A 15,804-nucleotide genomic window follows, 5' to 3' on the forward strand; every position below is an offset into this window, starting at 1 on the left:
TCATTGCAAAATGAATACATGTTCATAAATATTGCTTTTTATGCAAAAAAGTATGTTTTAATAAAAGAACATATTTTATTCAGAGATTAATATGTCTTTTCTTAGTCAAGTTTTTTGTCTAGGTATAGTAATATTTGAAAAACTTTTAGTAACAGCTAAACTTCTGGTATGTTGTAAAATTCAGATCGCCTCTTGTGCTTGCTCTGATCAATTCAATTTCAGCTTTTTTTGACATCATAAAAAAGGGATAAAATACTAATCAGGTAGTAAACACAAGCATACACAGTTCACATTAAGAATTTGTTTACTATATAAGTACTTAGTTGACCTGAAAGTAAAATATAATCAAATTTTAGCTTATTTCTGATGAGTTAAAAAGACAACAATACTGACTGAATTGTGCTTAATAAAAAAGAAAAAATAATATGTTCTAAATGTCAGCAGTTATGGAATATTCTAAAATTAAGACTTCTAAAATCTTCCTCTCAAGAAAAAGCTAATATGTATGAGAAATAGATTAACTGAAAAAGATCAATGGAGATGATAAGGAATTTTTAAAGGTTGCTTCAGATCATAAGTTACAATTTAAAAATTTTGTTGCTGATAGCTAAAGGTCTCGTGCGATATAGGTCCTTCATTTTTCGACATACCATTGTGACTGAAATGTTATTGAATTAATATGGTCACAACTAAATGACAATGACATCTACAGAAAACTAAAAAGATGCTGTGAATCATAAGATTAGAGAAGAAGAGAAAATGTGTCTTAAGAATAACACTGCAGGTCTTTTTTTAGCACTAATTGTTCAAATACATTTAAAATCAAACTAATGTAATTTTACTGCACATTATTTTTCCATCATTGGTTAAGAACAACTTTAAAGGGTATTGAATATTTACATCGCAAAACAACAGCAATAGAGAGTATTGAATATTTGCATCGCAAAACAACAGCAATAGAGTATTAAAAAATATTAGAGCTTTGAAGAAGACAACCCACCTTCACTTGCCAATAGATTCAATGATGAGGGTGTGGGATTTACTGGAATATCTTTGCTGTTTTTAAGCATAGCTTTAGATGCTTTGTAGATTCCATACCTTTGTTTTCAGTGTATTCATTTTAATGATATAGTTACTTATTTGTTTTTTACTGTTAATTGTTTTAAACTATTGTTCAATATACATAATTTAGGATTCTTTATATTTATACTTGAAATTGAATTGAAAAAGGGGGTTCTCCCTTTAATAAATAAATAAAATTCTTTATGATGAATTTGACATCAAATACATAGAAAGAGATCAAACGATTTTAATCAGCTTAGTATCTGACACAAAAATAATAAAATTCTAAAGCAAAATAAAAACATTGGACACTGAAAGAAATACTTTGATAGTTTACTAAACTAAGAATTTAAGAGAAAACCAGTAGAACTAATGGAACAAAGAACAAACATCAGATGAATGAAGAAACAATATCTTAGTACCTGTACACAAAAACCAAAATGCACAAACTATAAAACTACTTAGCCACACCATGGAGACATGGGGAGAGTGATTATTGATGGATGGATACATAAAAAAATTAAAATATCTGAAAATCAGTTTGGTATTTATGTAAAGCAGATCTACAATATATGCAATTTTAATTATAATGCAGTTAATAGAGAAATATAAAAATAAAGAATCAAAGTTTTAACCTTCCTCTGACCAGGGAAATCCCTGGTCAGAGGAAGGTTAACCTGACATAGTATTTGAATCTGTCTCTTACTTTGATTTTATATATGCTAATTTAATACTGAGCCAACGGGTTGTTTTCTTTGACTTGATAATTGTAAATAACAATGATTATCAAACTTTGTCAGCTCAGTGTATAATTGCGTTTTTGCTACCTAATGATTAGCATCATAATTACAACAGTATCTTGTGATATTTTAATTAAGTTATTTTTGTAAATTGCCATGAAAACATCTAAGTATTTTGATTTTAAAAATGCAAATGTTTTAGGATTGTCTAGATATTTTTCTTCTATAAACTTAAATGGTTTCTTGGACTCCATAAACATTGATTGTTTAGTCAACAATGTTCATGGATATCAAAATTTGTACCTCTAAATGTATGGATACCTTCTAAATTCTCTCACTGGTCTAAAGGAACTAAAAGAATTAATTATATGCAAAGAAGCTGCCTATTTACTATATAAAAAATTTCACTCTGCACTCTCAATATAAAGAACTAACACAGAAATGCTTTCAAATGTATATAAATAATATAAAAAAAATCAGTTCTCAGTAATTCCAAATCTTTTTGGAACCATATAAATTAATTAAATAAAAATTATGACATTCCTAGTAATGTGTTGGTCAACAATTTAGCTGTTAGATCTAAGAAATAGAGGAGACAAGGTAGGTAGGTAGGTAGGTTGGTTGATAGAGTAGAGTAGAGTATTCTAGAGTTGCACAGATTATACTCCTACATACTTTCTTAAAATTTGTATGTACTCCTTAACTAAACCAATTCAGGTCACAAACTTTTCCTAATAGGTGAAACGACAAATGTGTTAATCCAGTTCATTAAAAAGGTGAACTGTCTTCGCATTGTAAAAATATTTTTGTAGAAGAACAGTATGGTTTTAGAACAGGTAAGTGGACTTGAACTAATCTTGTCTAAGAAATGGAATCAATATTTATTTATTTTCAACCGGCTGCCACCCAATAAGATTAACAATGTTTACAATAGTTATATTCCAATATACTTATTTAAAAGAAATTTTTAATGTATACCTATCTAAAAAAATTTCAATGTATATGTGTGCTAATTAACAATACAATAAAACAAAATAAAATATAAACATCAAATAAACACATGCCTGAGACCAGAACTTAATTCGGCTTTTGATGCAAAAAATCTAGATCTGGGTGAACAGTTGCCCATCTTTACAACTTGAGATAAAAGATTATTATTATATGCTCAGTTGGTTGTGTGAAGGGGAACATAAAAAGTTTGGTTTAATTCTGTTCCACAGAGAGGTGCATGCAGAACAATCTGCTCAAGTAGCTGAGGACACAAGACTAATGAATAATTATGCCATAAAGAATCTTTGCATCTTTTATTAACCGTAGGTCATACAATGAGAGAATACCAATTTGGGTTTCAATTTGATCATAATTTACTTGATTTAATTAAAAAGATATACCCTGTTTATATGTTACATATTTCAAGAACTGTGTTGAACTGTCTCGATTTTTTATATGTAAATATAAGATGGAGACCAAACAAACAATACTCTAGATAAGGTCTAACTAAAGAACAATATAGTAATTTAATTGCTTCAATATTCTGAAAGTCTCTAGTGCATCTTTAGCATTTGACACTGTAAACCACTCCCTATAAATTCATAAGTTATATTCTTTTAGTTTCCTGTCAAATTGAATTAACTAGAGATAATATAGAGCTGTATAATTACAGAAATAAATAAAATCTACTTTTTTATTTTAAATCATAAATAATCATAATGATTGCCTTTTTTTTGAAGTATTGTACATCTTCCATTCATGTTACCTTTTGGCTCAGGTTTTAGTGTTAACTACTAGTTATGTAGCCGGGAACAACTACTTTAAGTATCCTCCAAAGCATGGTGGTAACTCAGTTAAATTAGAAATTAAAACATTTCTGGTGTCTGTGCAGGATATGGAACCTGGGTTGTCTGGCTTGGTGAGCCAATACCATAGCCACTGAGCTATGCACACCAAATTACCTTAATTTAGTTCAGCTTTTAAATTTTAAATACTTTTCCAGAATTTTGAGTGCCATTGTTTTAGTTCAGTTTCATCATACCAATTAATTTCCATAACAAGATTGCAAATACATTTGCAGTCATTATACTTAATTTGACTGGAATAAATCAGTATATTCAAGTTTTTTGGTGGACTTGTGATATATTGATAAGCACTATACAGATTTGTTTAATAGAATTCTGGGAAGTGGGACAAACAGAGAAGCAATATATTAGTATGGTCGGCACATATTTTGGTCAGAATTTGTAGTTAAATTATTACATAAATAAATATTATTTAAACATAATTTTTGGGTTTTTAAAGATAAATAAGCTAAAAATTGCTGGTGTTCAGGGAAAATTGTTAGAATGGTTAGCTAGTTAACTGCCTGAAAGATTCCAAACTGTAAAAATAAATAATTTTCTGTCTAAAAAAATTTCCAATCTGTGTGGAGTTCCACAGGGATCTCACCTGGGACCTTTGCTATTTATACAATTTATCAATGATATTTTAGAGTGCTTCAAGTTTGCTAAATTTTTATTCTTCACAGATGATCTAAAGTGTTACCTCTCAATAGATCTGGCCAGACTGGATGAATGGTGTAAGATCAATTATATGGATCTTAATATTTCTAAGTGTCACTCCATAATATTTACAAAGACTAAACAAAATTGATTTTAAATACAGATTAAAGAGTTCACAGTTGCCCCAAGTTATCTATTCGAGATCTTGGTGTTATTATGAATGCCACACACTCATTTGTCAATTATATTGACATAATAGTTACTAGAGCTCTAGGTATGCTTGGATAGAAGAGAAAAACATCAGACTTTAAAAGTATTATAGCTATTTGATTACTATACTATAGTCTTTTTACTCCCCTATTAGAATATTGTTCTTAAGCGCAGAGAAGGTTTCTGAGGTACTTAACATATAAACCAAATATTCTAAAAATAAATGATTATTCTTATCATTTTGCATCATTACAAGAGACATTCTCATTACCAATGTTAAAAGTGTAAAGGGACTAGGTAGACCTAAAATTATTTTTTAAAATCATTAATTGTATGATTGACTGCCCTTCATTGATTTCTAAAATGTTGGTGGAAGTTCCAGTTAGGAACACAAGATCATATATCATCTTTCATCAGTCCTTTAAGCAGACCAATGTTGGTTTTAATTCATATAATGTCTAAAGTACCATGTATTGCAAATCTTCATGCAGATAATCTTGAATTTTTTAACTTAACTTTTTAACTTTAAGCAAGTTTATAAGTGTGTTTAAACTACATGTAGCCTGAGTTCTTTAGTATTGTGAGTTGTTTTAAGATAAATTTTAGATTTTATTTTGTATCCATGAAATTTGCTTAGGTTTTGAACTATTTGTAACCAGTGGCAATATTTTTGTACTAAACAAATGAACAGTTGAATTAATTAGTTTAATTTTTTCATGTATAATTTATTGTATAGTTATATTGCTATTAAGGTTGTAAACTTTTACAATTGTATCTAAAAGTGGGCTAGACCCATTGATAAATAAATAGATAAATAAAAATAAAACTATTTAGTCCCACCATGAAAATAAGGGAGAGAGTAATTGATAGATGGATATGAAAATCTGATACATATATCCAAAAATCTGTTTAAATTTATACAAGATGTTGATAAAGTTAGCATATCCATTTCATTAGGCATAATTCAGAGTCAGACTATAATTTATTAAGGAAAAAACATAATTGCTGTAGCCCTTTCCTAGTAAACTATAAAGTAATGTTAACTTTGCAGTAAAGCTAGCACAGCCATAGCTACATCTTGACAAAAAAAAGGGCTACAGGGCACATATTGGCAGCAAATGTTATTGCTAATTAATTGCTGTTGATTGGTACATTGACCAACCCCCAAAACTAAGCTAGCATAGCTATTGTGTCACGAAAATGGCTACAGCGTTTTTTTTGTAATAAATTATATTCTTGGTCTGCATTCAGCCTTATGAAATAGATATGTTAACTTTACCTACATTTATACATGGCAGATCAATAACAGATGCAATTTTCATTATAAAGTAGCCGACCAAATAATAAGGAATAAAGAAACAAACACTCATGGTATGCATTGATTTTGAGAAAAAGATATGAGCTCCTTGAGGGGTTGTGTGGTGGGTATTCAATAAGTATGGCAAGTAGATAAAAAAAACAGAGTATTTAGAATGTTCATTTAAAGAGGAAGTTAATAAATAAAATGGTGAAATGATTGAGAAAAGTTTTAGGTACCTAGGATGGGTATTATTGTAGGGTAGGGTATAAGGAGGCAAATGATGTATTGTGCGATAAAAAGATTGCAGTGAAATTAAAAGAAAAATTCTAAACCACTGCTGTAAAATCAGCTATGATGTATAGAACTAATTTTTCGATGTTTAGATTTGATTTCTGACTGCTTGTTGTTTATTGGTACTTAAGAAATTCGTCTCCTTTGATATGTTTAGTTTTTAATAAAAGCTTCTTTTTAGAGGGTGATTTCCAGAGGTTGTACCAAATAAATAAAATTATTAAAAAAACTTAAATACTAAATAATAAAAAAATATCTGTAACTCAAAGAATTTACCTGTTCAAATCATGCAAGTGCAAATCTAATAATTTAAGCTCCAAGTGTCAGATCAGATATTTTGTATGATTAATGTCCATTTGCCAACTATTCCCAAAAGGGGAAGTAAAAAAATGTACTTGTTTTATGAATATAAACTTAATGAATATAAAAGCTTCTTTCCAATTGTATACATTATTGTTTATTGTATACATTATACTTTTTAAAATTAATTTTCCATGGACTATTCCCCTGATAGCAGCTGAAGTAGATTTGATAGCGAAATTTTTCATTTATACAATAATTATTTTTATCTGATCAAGATTAACTCAAACTTTAAATTGAACAGAGTACAACTAACAATACTGTATAGTTTTCAGATCAATGGCAAACTGTATTAAAAGCAAATTTTATAAAATGTTAGCTAAACTTAGTGACATTAAACTTTACATTTCTTTGCATTAAAATTTACATAAGTGAAATTTTGTTATTATTGTTTTGTTAGATGTAGACTTTGTTACGATTTAAACAAAGAAACAGCATTAAAAAATAAATTATGGGTAGATATACTGACCTGGGAAAGGCATCGAAAAACCAAGTCCTTTTTGTATTAGGAAAGGCAACTCTCATTCCTGACATGAGAGGAGAATGTAATATCACAGCTCCAACTTCATATCTTGCAGCTAAATCAACAGTGGGTACAGTACCAATACTTTGTCCGTAAAGAATAATGTTTTCAGGGCTAATACCATATCTAGTCCTTAATGCCTGCCAAGCAGCATCAATATCAGCATACAGATTTTTTTCAGAAGGTTTCCCTGCACTTACACCATAACCCGAATAGTCATAACTAAATATATTACAATTAATACGTGAACCTAAACCCAAATAAAAACTACTCATCTGTCCCAAATCCACTGCATTTCCATGTGAAAATAAAATTGTAAATCTAGCATTACTGCTGCATCTAACAAATAAACAAGCAATTCGGTTTCCTCGGTTTGTTCTAGTGAAAAAAACTTCAATGTTTTCTTTTTCTCTTTCCGAAAATTGCCATTCTGCCCGTTCAGTCAAAGCAAAAGTATATTTTCCATTTTCATCTGACACAAATTCGTATGTTGGCTCAGGTGGTAGGAAGGCTAGTTTGGCTGATATTTTGCTTGGGCAAGGTGGGCAACAAAACAAACAACACAATTCACTTAAACTTAGACCGTTCATTTTTTTTCATTTAAAATTATACCTCGACTAAAATATAACTACAAAATTTGTTAATGTCTGTGAATACTATAATAAAACCTTCTTGCTCATTGTTGACAACGCCATTACTTATAAAAGCACGTCCACAATAGAGTTGTTACCAAAAGAAACGAACACTATTTTTAGAACAGGTACGAAGTAACTGTTCCGAAACATAAAGTTGGACCATTATTATTATAGCAAATAATCATTGCTTATGACATCATCTAGTTGGACAATGGTTGCACTAACTTTGTATTTATTTTAGAAACTACACAATATAATATCAGACCGCAAAGTACATATAAAAATACTTAGTATTTATGAAGTTGTTTAATGACCGAAAAATCCAAAGATACAAGAATAGAAAATTACACGAGATATAAACGAATAGCAAAAATTATTTACGATTTATTTAAAAATTAGCCGACTTATAAAATAGAATTAATGGAATATTAATAAATACATCATGGCATTTCATATATCTTTGTATGATAAAAACGTGTCACTGCTAGAAAATATTTAAGACAAAACTTGAAAGAAACAATTATCTGCTAATTTTGAACTTGAAAATTCTATTGTAGGAACGGAAACCAAAAATTATATAAAAATTACGAATAAAAAATATATGATTGTTATTATAAAACAATTAAAACAAGTTAAAAAGAAAGTAGATTTAAAAAATTGATTTACACACAAAAAAATCACTATAAATATGTGTTCTGTGCTATAAACATATAAAATTCACCAAATTCTTCTTTTTATGAGATACTCGTGGCCTCGTGACCATGGAAACTGAAAACAAGAGTTACTATTGTAGCTTCTTCAACAGAGATATTAAACCACGTTTGAAGTATTATTTTGATTTCTTTGAGTTTAGTAGATTTTTGCAGCATGCCATTGAAATCAAAAATCTTATATATTGTAAAAAAGTAAAATCGCATATTGTGTTTATTTCTTGTATAATTTCAGTTCAAATATTTAGTAAAAGTATTGGTTACGTATTGGTAAAGTATTTTATTGTTCATAGAATATTCATAACGGTATTATGTTTGATAGAATGAAAAAAATTCACTGTCAAAACATAACCCAATTACTCACAGCACCATAGACATAAGATTTCTTATTATGACTATGCAGAGCACTCACAGACATACGAATTTACAGTTTATATATCTAAATTACGCCAAATGTAGACAACTTACAGTTCGCAGTTAGGGTTGTCCGATATTTTCTTAACGTAAGGCATACAATTTGCTGAATGAATTCTCCCTTTTATATCTTTTGTGAGATCGTTATTTTCGAGATGGCCTATTGTTATATTTTGCCCTATCCTATCTCGTTTCTTTTGTCTATGAATGCCCATGTATTAAGTTTTCTCTTCATTGACATAAGACCTATTTTTGCTAATATCTGTATTTTGTAAAAAGTTTCCTTTACAGTGATTACGGCGTTTCCAAAATTTTGTATGCTAATAATAGTTTTGGCCCATTTTCTGTTAATATACATGTTCTAATTTGTGCTGTTCTTACTTCCGTTTCCAGAATTATATTAAAGAGGAGAGGTGACAGTGTGTCTCCTTGTTTTAGGCCACTGTTTATTTCAAAGGTTTCTGACCATACTCTGGATCTACAGCCATTTACACATATTTTAACAAGCTGGATCAATTTTTTTTTAATCGAGAGTTCTGTGATTGCATTCCAGATCTGATCCCTTTTAATGTTATCGTATGCTTGTCAGAAGTATAAGAAGACTTTATGGATATTTTTAAGCAGCTGCCTTAGGGCAAAAATGTCATATGTTTGATATATCTTTCCCGAATCTGGGTTGGTACTGCGGTTTTTCATATTTCCTTTTTTCTCTTTAGTTTTCCTGTTTCTCGTCATTACGTTGTATAGTTTTCTTTACTTTCTGTTGTTTCTTGTTGGATCATAACATTTCGCTTTTTCTGTCTGTCTTGTCATTCTTTATTAAACCATTTCTTATTCTCTTCCTATTTTTTCCTATTATTAGTTCTGCTGTCTCTGTATTTACTTCCACAGCCTATCGGCAGGATGGCTTTGGTGGACTATATGTAGTTGTTGTTTTATTTCCTGTTTGTAGTTTTCCATTTTGTTCCAGTAGTCTCATTCCTTTGTTAGGTTTAAGGTGGTAGTAATCCTCCAAGATGTCCAACATTTTACACATGTTACTGAATGTTCACAAATGCTTCTTTTGTGTAGGGAATATTTTGTAAGGAAAGAAATAAATTTATACTTGAGAACAAAACATATAATGCCCAAAAACATTAACATACTCTCTCATAAAGGTAACATTCGATTACCAAACAATCTACTAAGTTCTACAACATAAAAATATAATATAATAAATAAATAAAAATACTATATGTGTATAGAATTTGATAATCAGAATTTCTTTTCAAAATAATAATCAAACTTAATATAATAAACTTGAAATATCTTATATATCTTAAACTAGTTTTAGGGAACGAGTTTCGTCAGTATGAATAACGGCCTGATCCATACAGGACTAACATATTTCCCAACAGACGTAACTAGTTCCCATTTGGCATATTTTGTTTAAAAAAATGAAAGTTGAATGAAGCAAGATGGAATGGAATGAAGCAAGATTTTTTGAAACAAGAATAAGAAATAAGAAAAGCAAAATCAAAAATATATAAAGTAGATAAAAGATCTACTGTGTCACATAACGCATACTACAAACCAGACACATGAAATCCTAAAAGTAGCTAAAGAATTAACATATTTATAGCATGGGAGATATTAATACAGTAGTGAGTGTGCCCAGTGGAAGACATATTATGACCAACGATCCATATGAATAAATGTAAGGTCTCATCTGTATTTATATATTAAGGAACAAGCAAGATCAAACAAATGAGTATTAGAATTAGAGGACAAAATAATAGCATTCTAGAATCATTAGCGTTTGAAAAAAACCAAATATTCCTCCTTTTCGTTTATTAAAAATACTGTTGACTGTATAAACCTGGGGGCTTGAAATATTTAGATTTGGAGTAATTCACTAAGACAATGCAACCATATAGCCTTTATATCGTTTACGGCTCCTTTAACTTTTTTAGGAGTCACATGACTTCAATAAAGTTTGAATCGTTAAAATACCAATACTTAACGACTCTTTTTGATTTTAACTGATTTTAAAACACCGGATTATCAACAAGGACAGTCACTCTTGTCTGTGGGGAATATTCAGTCACGTATGGTAACTTTTGGTTGTTAACTAGAAATCACTTCATTTAGTAATACAAAATAAAATGAGTCAATCGTAAAAATCACAAAACCAAATGAAAAATTTGTCTAGTTTCCTTCCTTATTACCATTCAGCATCTCCGTTTGCCTTCTGAAAAATAAAATCTTCACCCTTTAAGTTCATGATGCCATCTTTCAGATGAAACTTCCATCTGTTTCTGCTTCTTGTAATCTAAAACAAATATGATTTCAGTCGAATAACGGTATTATAAAAACCTATAGACACATTATATGAAAAAGAGATTATTAAGTAAGTTTTCACTACAAATAATAAGAGAAATACACTTTTTTCAAATAAAATGTGCCAGAAAGTCATTAAATACTGTAATTATGAAACTAAGGAAAAATAATCGAAATATGGATACACATGATGTCCAGAAACTATCCTGACAAACGAAAACCGGAGATTCCTCACATAATTTTAAGACAATTTAACCCAATTCACCTACTACTAAAATGCTTCCTAATGGAGCTAGAGCTCTTTGAAGATAACATCTTGTAATCATTTTTTTTTGAAAATAACTCCAGAACGCTTTTATTAAAAAAAAAACAAAAACTGGTACGATTATTTGTCCTCCAGAGTCAAATCGATGTCGTCAATTGCAAATTTCTTGTACCAGCCATAGGCGTCCGTTTTGGGTAGGTCAACGGTTATTTTAACGCATAACTTTTTTGTCTCTAACTTTTAAGCATTTGTGATACTAGATTATTAAATGTTCAGGTATTCTAGTACTAAATGGTACTTACTTTAAGTCGGTAGCATACACCGTTTTCTAGAAAAATCGATTTGAAAATTGTTTTTCTTTTCGTCATGAAAGTTAAATGAAGGTACCTTAATTAATTTTATAAATTATCTTTTGTTTCAACAAATACAGCACACAATTCGTAAAAAAAGTTTGGAAAAAGAGGCAATAAATCAAATTGAAACAAAATTTTTGTTCAAGGGGTTTTAAAAACTACCATGGAACGAAACTAACACAAAAGAACAAGTATCAAAGGTAGATAGTTACAAGAGATACTCGATGTGATGACCATTAGTCTCTATGCATACATTTGCCATTTTGCTTAAAGAACGCCGAATTCTTGCAAACATTCTAAAGTTCTAAATTAGTTGCAAGCATCTTGTATCCTTAGCCAGAGTTGTGCACGAATTTGTATCGGAATGGAATAAACAAATGCTTTTATGTAACCCCAAACACAATAATCGCAAGGATTCAAATCTGACTACCTTCTGTTGGCGAAGCAACTGGACCGCCTCTTTCAATCATGTGCTACAGAGGGCCGGACATCCGTCATTTAGAAACAATAAGTTTTGCCTACTATTTAAAGGTACATCATCGAACAAATCAGTTAAAACATTTTGCAGGAAATGTAGTTAATCAGAACAGGTCCAAGTAGATATTCGTTAACGCCTCCTATCTAGACGTTTATGGTACGTCACCAACGTACGAATAATAATATCTTCTTTTTAAGTTCCATCTTCTATCGAAGGTTGGAAATCATCATGGCTATGCGGACTCTGTTGACTGCCGCTCTAAAAAGTTCTGCACTACTGCATTCAAACCATTCCCCAAAGTTTTTAAGCCGGGATATTCTTCGTCTTCCCACATTTCGCTTTCCTCGGATTTTGCCTTGCATAATAAGTTGTAATAATGCGTATTTTTGCCCTCTCATCACATGTCCTAAGTACTCAAGTTTTCGTCTTTTGATAGTTAATATTATTATATATTATTATATAATAATAATAATAAATAATCATTTTGATTTTTCTGATTTTGTAACCATCTACTGAATTCTTCAAGAACAGGAAAATCTTCTTGTAGTAACATTTTACTTTTTTTCTTCTGTTCAGACATTACCAGGGAGAACTCATGTGATTCCCTTCACCACCGTACCATCCCTCGTCAACGATGGCTTCTGAAATATGTTAGAGTGGGGCTGGAAATGCTTCTTAGGCTTAAATTTTTGCATTTTATAAAATTAGAGACTAAATTCTACTCATGCACCATATTTTTTTTTTGTAGAAAATAAAATTTTATTTTAACTTTAAGTACTTTTTAATAACTGAATCTTTTAAAACTATAAACAATATTGTGATTCAAATTTTCAATTGAAATGTGTAGAAATCTATAAACAATAAAGTTTATGCTGTCGCCATCTTCAGGAGTATTTTAAAGTATAATAACCCTGACCATTTTTCCATTGAAATGTGCTTCTATATTCATTGTAAAACCTAAAGTAATTGGGAAGATAAACTAGTAACCACTAGATGGCATCTAAGTGGTGATTTAGGTAACAAACGGCGGTAACATATTTGAGTAAAAATATTTTGTAAGAACAGATGCAGCTAAATGTTTAAATAGAAAAAGAAGTAGATAGGAAATTATACAATTTTTATAAATGTCTCATTTCAATGAACTCGTGAGTCCATTGCCTAAAATATACCTTGTCATACTGGCATACTATCACATTATCAGTCTCAAAGGATTCTTCCGTTCCATCAGCATCTGAAACATCATCTCCAGAATTTAATGGTTCGTCTTCAGCTTCTCCAGTAAGATCGTCCTCCATTTCGTCTTCTTCTTTTTCGTCTTCTATTTCTTCGGATCCTTCATCACTTTTATCATCATCATCTGAGGAATCGGCAGGTCCATCGCCCTGAGGAATTCCTCTTAGACTATTCAGAAGTAACTGATCTTCAAGATCGTTCGGAAAGGAGGAGTTGAGCACGGGATCTGAATTATTACCTAAAAAAATGAAATACTAACCATAAGACAAATGTAAGAACTTCATCAAATACTGTCTAAATGAGTTAGAGTTTTAAATTTGATCTCTGTATTATATAGTACCCGATATCCATTTTTGCATTAATTATGAGCTAAATTTACACATAGCAGATAGCCAGAGTTACATTTGATCGATTGATCTTGTAGAATAATAACTTTAGAATCTTTAAAGTAGGTTTGTTTTTCTTTCTGTGTGAAAAACTATATTTTGTTTGTGTCTTTTGGTCTGATTTTCTTTAATCTGACGCTTAGGTGTAGACTAGGCGTGAACTCTATGCGTACCTATATATTCTTGAACATGTTTTATTCTTTTTAGCATTCAGGTAACGCTTATTTATGCTTCATGCTTAGTCCCTGATCCATGATTTTTTCCATTTTTGGGTAATATTCTTCACCTTCACTCTTCAAGCGGCGGTTGCCAATGACTTATGCAAATTCAAATCTATTTTGGGCTTTTCTTATTAATGATTGGAAATCTAACCCAGTCCATTTTGTGTCTCTTAGTCGCATTTGTTGTCTCCCAGGACTTCGCCTGTCCTCAATCTTGCCTTCCATTGTCAGTTGTAAGAAGTTTATATATATATATATATATATATATATATATATATATATATATATATATATATATATATATATATATAATCAGCTGTACGTCTTTAAGGATTTGTCATCAGCTATCCCTCATATACCTTTTGGTACCTTCAAAAATCTATATAAGATTTTTTAGGTTTTTCCTTTACTGGCCCAATTACCTCTAAATAAGTTCCGTATTCTTATTCCTGCTGTTTTATGAATTTTCTTTTGGGGCATTCTTTCGTCATGCCTATCTGCAAAAACTCTTCTTCACAGATCTCTGTCATCCAATTTTCTTTTGCTTGCATATTTCTTGTTGTCTTTGTTCTTGTATGGTCATCCATTAGATCGAGTATCTATTTGGGCATTCAAGGTTTCTTCGTCCTTTTTTTCTGTTTGGGTAATGGGTAAGTTGTCTTTGCTGTTTTTTTTTTGTTTTTGGGTAATATTGTAATTAATTTACTACAGTTATTAGGCCTTTCCTTCGTTTATGATCTTGGACTACTTTTTCCAAATATCTCTTAATTTTTTATCTTTATGTAGGTACCTTAATATACAATTCAAGAAATAGTAATCTTTGATTTATTCTCTTCTTTCTCTAAATAAAATGAGTAGGTTTGTATTAATCTGCTTGTCACGACAATAGCATCCCAAACTTTATGCTTACAACTGCGCTTGAAACTCCAATTATATAATTCAATTTGGCAAAATAAGCATAATTCTACATATAATAACAGTCTAATAACAGTCTAATAAAAAAAACATCTAAAAAATAACTGATCAAAATAATGCGGATATAAAACTTACGAGCCTCTTACCTATATGGCAATATTTAAACATTTGTACAAACAATTGTACTCTTTAAACCAAAGATTGGAAATAAAATAGAAAATAATAATACATAATTATTAGGAAGTATATATTGCTTTGACAATAACTTTATGCGTTATCGACTAGCATCTAGCAAGCGAAAGAATTATTTATACAGCTATATACGTAAATATATTAAACACATTATTATTTCTTTGAAGGCTACTGTTAAACTTTTAAAATCCTTTTATATACACTACATATATACAATGCTTACCTTTCGATCTTTTATTGTTACTTTTTTGTGAAGGGGGGTTAGTTGAAGAGTTAGTTAAAGATGCATAGGAATAATCTGCTGGACCATCACCTTGAGGTATACCTCTTAATCTATTTTCAAGTAAGCGATCATGCATATGATTGTGCATTTGCGGGTTACCATTGCTTAGAGAGTTGTAATAACTCTGCTGATGTTCTATGAAAGCAGCGTTAACGTGATCCTGAAGGTAAGCACAAGCAGTTGCCAAAGGTAAGCTCATGGTTGTGCTAATTGCTTGCCCGGTCAGAATTGACCTGAGGTGATGGCCTTGGAGAAAGACCTCAGGCACATCTATAGAGAGTATTCTGTGACCATCTGCAGAACCGGGAGATGGAATATTTATCTGGATAGGAACTCGACGCCATTCTGGAAGACCGATACCGGGGGGACCTATAAAAATATATATTTTCGTATATTTGAGATCATACAAAGTAATCTTC

At 30.4% G+C, this 15,804-nt stretch overlaps 2 protein-coding genes across 4 annotated transcripts in view; both read right to left on the reverse strand.

The window, feature by feature from the left end:
* LOC140451803 (alpha/beta hydrolase domain-containing protein 17B) overlaps nt 1-7,703 on the reverse strand; it is a 41,631-nt gene extending 33,928 nt beyond the window's left edge. The window contains exon 1 of the mRNA XM_072545665.1: nt 6,928-7,703. Within this exon, the coding sequence (XP_072401766.1) occupies nt 6,928-7,571 (644 nt within the window). The 5' untranslated portion in view covers nt 7,572-7,703. The remainder of the gene's footprint in view (nt 1-6,927) is intronic.
* Nucleotides 7,704-9,844: 2,141 nt separating this feature from the next.
* Nucleotides 9,845-15,804, reverse strand: part of LOC140451957 (transcription initiation factor IIA subunit 1-like) — a 33,398-nt gene continuing 27,438 nt past the window's right edge. For 2 of the 3 annotated variants that reach the window (XM_072545944.1, XM_072545945.1), the window contains 3 exons: nt 15,326-15,754; nt 13,325-13,626; nt 9,845-11,051 (listed from right to left, as the gene is read on the reverse strand). In XM_072545944.1, coding sequence (XP_072402045.1) covers nt 10,944-11,051; nt 13,325-13,626; nt 15,326-15,754 — 839 coding nt within the window. In that variant the 3' untranslated portion in view covers nt 9,845-10,943. The remainder of the gene's footprint in view (nt 11,052-13,324; nt 13,627-15,325; nt 15,755-15,804) is intronic. The other variant, XM_072545946.1, reaches the window with a different exon arrangement.

The sequence above is a fragment of the Diabrotica undecimpunctata genome, chromosome 10 (assembly GCF_040954645.1).
Source record: "Diabrotica undecimpunctata isolate CICGRU chromosome 10, icDiaUnde3, whole genome shotgun sequence".
In the NCBI taxonomy this organism is placed as follows: Eukaryota; Metazoa; Arthropoda; class Insecta; order Coleoptera; family Chrysomelidae; genus Diabrotica; species Diabrotica undecimpunctata.